Source organism: Telopea speciosissima, chromosome 5, assembly GCF_018873765.1.
Source record: "Telopea speciosissima isolate NSW1024214 ecotype Mountain lineage chromosome 5, Tspe_v1, whole genome shotgun sequence".
Taxonomy (NCBI): domain Eukaryota; kingdom Viridiplantae; phylum Streptophyta; class Magnoliopsida; order Proteales; family Proteaceae; genus Telopea; species Telopea speciosissima.
In genome coordinates, this window is record NC_057920.1 from 54049802 (window position 1) to 54055702 (window position 5901).

Here is a 5901-nt window from a genome sequence, read left to right on the forward strand (position 1 = left end):
TGTGCATCTATCTTCTTTTTTGCACTAATATGTTGTGTTTATGTATTTTGTACAATGTTGTTGATTGCAGGACATGATTTGAATAATGGAGAACACTGTATGCAAGTTGGTCTATCATTATGTGAAGTCGGAATCCAAAATTGTAGATGTGGACAGATTTGGGTATTTGGACATGATTGGTGACATATATAACTTATTGTTGAGTTATATACCCAAGGGAAGGTCTGTGAGTTTTAGTTTGAAATACATAACACCTGATACGGATGAAAATATAAACTTGGACAGAGATGAAAATGTGTTGCAGATGTTTCATGTCTTGAAGGAGGAACTCGAATCGAACATATATGTTTATGATGTGCAAGTGGGTGATCCAAGTGTTATGTACTTATGTGAATGGACACACACTTGAAGTGATTGGCGGTGATACTCGCCATTGATAGACCAAGAAGTGGAGAGCCACTACTTTCACCGCAGAGCTATTTGGTGGTGATTTACCAAGACAAATTGAGACTGCTCCAACGTAAATTGAGATTTTGCCAAGAGAAATTGAAGAAAGTAGTAGGAGATCTAAAGCAACTGTAAGGAGGGGTGGTGGTACTTTAGGTTTACCCAAGTTAATGAGTGGTGCCATTGGTAGTGCATCCACTGGTACTACACTCATTGGTACTACACCCCTTGGTAATACAGCAACTGCAAGAAGGAATGCTGGTATTAGTAGTACCTCACAAATGAATCCTGTTGTGAGAAATGAGAATAGTAACACTTGTGTTCTCGAGGCAAGAGATGGAAGTACTGCTGGTGTGACTGTTTACAACAAGAGTACTACCAATATGAGTGACTGTGGTATGACATTGCAAGATGTTGGGATGTCTACTAGATATGTAAGTAGGGGTCGTGGATTTCTCAGGGCATCTTCCACAAGTGGTACCAATATTGCATTTGAACCTGTTGTTTCACCTACCAAGCTGCCTAACAAGGAAGTGGAAGAAAATCAGATCATCAGTGATACATCTGATGATGAATGGGAAGCTGGAGAGTCAGATGAAATAAGTGAGAGTCAAAGCAGTAGTGAAGATGATGTTAGTGAAGAAGAGTTGGAGAAAGAGGATGACAGTAATGATGACTAATCTGAATGTCAATCAGAAAAAGGGGATAATGTGGGTGATGGAGAAGGGGGTGTGGACCAAAATGTCACATTTAGAGTTGGTCAAGAATTCAAGAATGTGTATCATTTCAGGGAGGTCCTAGAGGATTATGAAGTTCAAGAGGGCTTCAAAGCTTTGAGGCACAAGAATGATAAATCAAGAGTAACTACAATATGTGCTGGGAATGGGTGTGCATGGAGGATCCATGTTTCAGTACTGCCTAGTGATCGTATCACATTTGTGGTCAAAACACTTGTGGACAAGCATACATGTAGGAGAGAAGTTAGCAACTTGATTGTAACTTCAAAATGGATAGCAAAGAAACTTGCTTCCAATTTTAGGGTAGACCCTGCAATGAGCAACAAGGTAATGGACAATATGTTGAAAGAGAAGTACAATGTGGATACAACTAATATGAGGCTGTATAGGGCAAGATGGAGAGCCAGGGATGAAATTGATGGGAGCCATGCAAAGTCATTTAATAAGTTAGAATCATATGGGGACATGATAAAGGCAAAAAACCCTGGCAATTCATATGTTATCTAATACTATAATAAAAATAAATATAGAGAGGAGGATGCATATGGGGTGGTGAGAGTAAATCCACAGTTCAAGCGTATGTATATATGCTTTGATGCATGCATACAAGGATTTTTGAAGGGATGTAGGCCATTCATAGGCTTTGATGGGTGTCATCTTAAAGGTTTATATGGAGGAGTCTTAGTTTCTACAATTTCAGTTGATGGAAACAATGGGATATTTTCAGTTGCATATGGAGTTGTAGAATCTGAAGGAAAGGACAGTTGGCTATTCTTCCTCCACCATTTACATGAGTCCATTGACAGATGCATAGAAAAGGTTTACAATGGAAGACCAACCCTTCATGATATACTCACATTCATGATGACAAATGAAGGTATAATATTTTCCTTAAGATTAAGTTCAAATTCAGAATTTTTTTCTTAACATCCCTCACTTAAACAAGTCCCTTATTAATATTATGTAAATCAATATGTTTTGTACAGGGTCTTATTGAAGCAATTTCAACCATTTTCCTGAAGCAAACCATCGACACTGCAGCAGACATCTATACAACAATTTCAAGAAAGTTTTTGGAGGTGGGCCTGTATTACGAGGTTATTTCTGGGCAGCCAGCAAAGCATACAATGTTTTTGAATTTCAAAGGGCCATGGAGGGTATGAAAGCAGAAAAGAATGAGGCATATGTATGGTTGATGAAGAATCCAATTAATATGTGGAGTCGACATGCATTTGATCACAGAGCTAAGAGTGATCAAATAACCAACAATATGACTGAGTCATTCAACCAATGGGTTGGATCATCGGATAAGCCAATCCTTACCTTAATTGATGTAGTCAGATATAAGTTGATGGGTAGGTTACAGAAAAGGTTTTCAAAGGGTTGTAACTTTGAAGAAGAGCATATCACTCCAAGAATGAAGAAAAAACTTGATGATTTGCAGAGAGGTGTTAGATATTGTAGAGCAACATTTGCTGGAGGAGATAAGTATGAGGTACAGGATAACAGTGGTAGGTATGTGGTGGACATGGCAAATAACTTCTGTGAGTGTGAGATCTACATAGCAACTGGATTGCCATGTAAACATGTGGGAGCATTCATTCAATATAATAGGGTACCTCTTCAGCAATTCTATGATTCATACTACTCAAAATAGAGGTATATACTAGCTCATGAGGGGATGATTGATCCAATGTCTGATCTAAGCACTTTAGCAGACAGATCCCTACTTCCACCACCAATGAAGAGGTCAATTGGTAGACCAAATAAGTCAAGGAGGAGAGAACAAGATGAGGCACGTAAAGAAGACATTAGGAAGAGGTCTAGCACTTTGAGATGTAGCAAATGTAAATCATTTGATCACAATAGGAGGACATGCAAAGGAGGTCCAGTTGCTGAGAAAAGGAAATCTACTTCTAAGAATAAGGTACCTTAACTGATTTTACCATTCTACAATTAAATTCCTTCCCCCTTTTATGCATTAATATTTACCACTACAATTCTTTGTTTTGTTCATGCCAGGGGTCCTCTCAACAGAGGACACCTAAGAAGGGAACCAGCTCTTCTCAGCCCAGCTCCACTCAGCAAAGATCCCCTCGGATGGTAACTAGATCTTCTCAGGCCAGGTCCCCTCAGCAGACCTCCCCTCAGATGGTAACCAGATCCTCCCAGCAGAGATCACCTCAGATGGTAACCAGATCTTCTCAGGCCAGGTCCCCTTAGCAAACCTCCCCTCAGGTGGTAACTAGATCCTCCCAACAGAGATCCCCTCAGATGGTAACCAGATATTCTCAGCCGATCCCCTCAGCGACCTCCCTCAAGTGGTAACCAAATCCTCCCAAAGCAAAGATCACCTCGATGGTAACCGAGCTTCTCGGACTAGTTCCCCTCGGTGGTAACCAAGTCCTCTCAATAGAGGTCCCCTCACAGAATGTTGGTGTCAAGGTAGCACTATTAACTCGAATTATCATTTTCATTTTAGAGTTTTGTACATAAAACTTGAAATTTTACATATATGTTTTGTTGATGCAATCAGAGGAAATCAAGGTGTGATACACCGGATGATATATCATCATCTCAAAAGGCGGCTAGATCCTCACAATCATGTACAACTGCACAAGATGTGATTCAGCAAAGAATGGCAACTAAGGCTATGATAGAGAAGGCAAGGAGAGCCAATAAAGCTACCAAATGAAATGGTGAGTGGAGTTGCTGTGTAGGACCAGTCGAACTGCACAAGATGTGATTTACTTTGATGACATGATTAGATAGTTTAAATAAATGCCTCGAGTTCCTGCATTGGTAAACGATATTTATTTTTGCCATGTACAGATTGATTTTGTCTAGGAGCGATCCATGGAGCCGATAAGTTACTGTGTTGGAGGTGCAGTGTTTTGGAGCTGAAGTGTTTTGGAGCTGATGTGTGTTGGAGCTGAAGGTTGGAGGAGTTGAAGTGGAGTTGCAGTGTTAGAGCTGAAGTGGAGGCTATGGGTTGATTTATGGTTCAGCAAGTTCTATTGGATTTAGTTGGAAAACATTTTGTAACTTAATGGTTTGACTTGGATTTTTATTGGTTTTACTTGGATTTGGATCAACATTTGGTATTATGTTTGCAAATCCTGTTTTAAATATGATGTATGGACCAATGTGTTTGGAAAACAATTACCAATGTAATGGTTTGAGAATGGTTTGACTTTTTATCCTAAATTTAGGTCATTGAGCATTGCAGATCACTACTTTCCACCCCTACTTTTATTCCTGGATTTTGGTAACTACATATGCATTCTACTCAAACAATAGGAATATTTATGGAGAGAAGAGGTGGCCTTCAGTCCTTGTCTTCTGATGGATCTTTTCCTGTATTCTTAGTACTTTCCATGCCTTCATCGACCTCCTTACCCAATTGAAATCCAGAACACTTTCCATGCCTAACTGAATTAAAATATGCAGCTTATAGCAATGACTTCTATATCTTGTACCTTTCACATCATTACATTACCAGACAATCTTGTGTATGTGCTCAAGAGTAGGCCTTCAAATTCAAGCATGGTTGAATCAACTACTGTTGTATTAAACCTAACATAAAATCTATTGAAGTTGGGGTTTTTAATCACAACAAAGTAAAGTGTCAAGAACACCAAAAACCATAACATTCCAAATACAATACACTAAAATTCCAAATGCATTCATTGAAAGCAAATTGTTCATTCCATGTTTATGAACACCCCCTTCCCATACATTAAGTGAAACTCCCCTTTCCATACATTAAGTGCCCTACCCCATACACTCCATCATATTTTCATAACAATTACAACAAAGTTCAAGACGAACAACGCAACCATCATTTGACAAAACATCTTCATTGCAGCATTTGACTTTTCCAGCTCAATCACTATATTCTTGAACCTACAAAATTCTTCCTCCTTTTGTTGCTCCATCCTCTGCTGTTCTTCTACACTAATGACACCCATAGTATTTGTTGGACGTGGCTGTGGAGCTGGAACATTGGTGAGGCTACATTGACCTGGTTCATTCATGGTATAACACCATTGGAAGAAGTTGCAGCCACCATTATTTTTGTCTGCACAGTTATAATATAGCCTATTTGGGTTATCTGTTGAGTTCGAGATCCTCACAGCAGCTTTTTTCCTACAAAAACACAGCTTGTTCTCAAAATTAAGGTATCCTGAATAGCTCTCATTGACACTACCAGAAGACATTATACTTGCAAACATAACATTGAATCTAAGCATTAATAATAGTTCCATCAAGGAATCAAATGATCTATTCCATGAAGAACTGATAATGAATTACTGGAGAACAAGGAGGGAAAAGCATATTAAGCAAGCAGAACCATATCCCTACAATCAAGACTCTAGAACTCCACATATGTTTTAACTAGTCTCTCTTGAGACCACTATATTTTAACTAGTCTCTCTTGTTTTGTGTCCTGCAATCCTATCTGCTGGGCAAAATCTGAATCCTATTTCTATGTTAAACCAGATTTTAATACATTCACTAACTGTTTTCTCTAGCCCCAACAGTAGGGCTGTAGGTATTCATTTGGGGATAAATTAATAGAAGTTCTTGGAAGCATCACACATTTGTTTGACTCAAAGAATTTCCCCTTGGATAGAGAAGAAATCTTTTATACAAGAAGATCTCCCACAAAGCAAAATAGAGTAGGTTATACTGAAATCATTTCAGGATGACAAAG

The 5901-nt window shown here is 38.8% G+C and overlaps 2 protein-coding genes across 2 annotated transcripts; both read left to right on the top strand.

Annotated features, from left to right (window-relative positions):
• The first annotated feature begins 617 nt into the window (after nucleotides 1-617).
• On the top strand, nucleotides 618-2841 carry LOC122663076. The gene is made up of 4 exons (XM_043858783.1): nucleotides 618-1113; nucleotides 1144-1630; nucleotides 1715-2061; nucleotides 2207-2841. Exons 1-4 carry the CDS (start codon nucleotides 618-620, stop codon nucleotides 2839-2841), a joined length of 1965 nt encoding a protein of 654 aa, XP_043714718.1.
• A 24-nt stretch (nucleotides 2842-2865) lies between these two features.
• Nucleotides 2866-3879, top strand: LOC122663078 (serine/arginine-rich splicing factor SC35-like). Its single transcript, XM_043858784.1, has 3 exons — nucleotides 2866-3111; nucleotides 3207-3287; nucleotides 3721-3879. Exons 1-3 carry the CDS (start codon nucleotides 2866-2868, stop codon nucleotides 3877-3879), a joined length of 486 nt encoding a protein of 161 aa, XP_043714719.1.
• Nucleotides 3880-5901: the final 2022 nt, after the last annotated feature.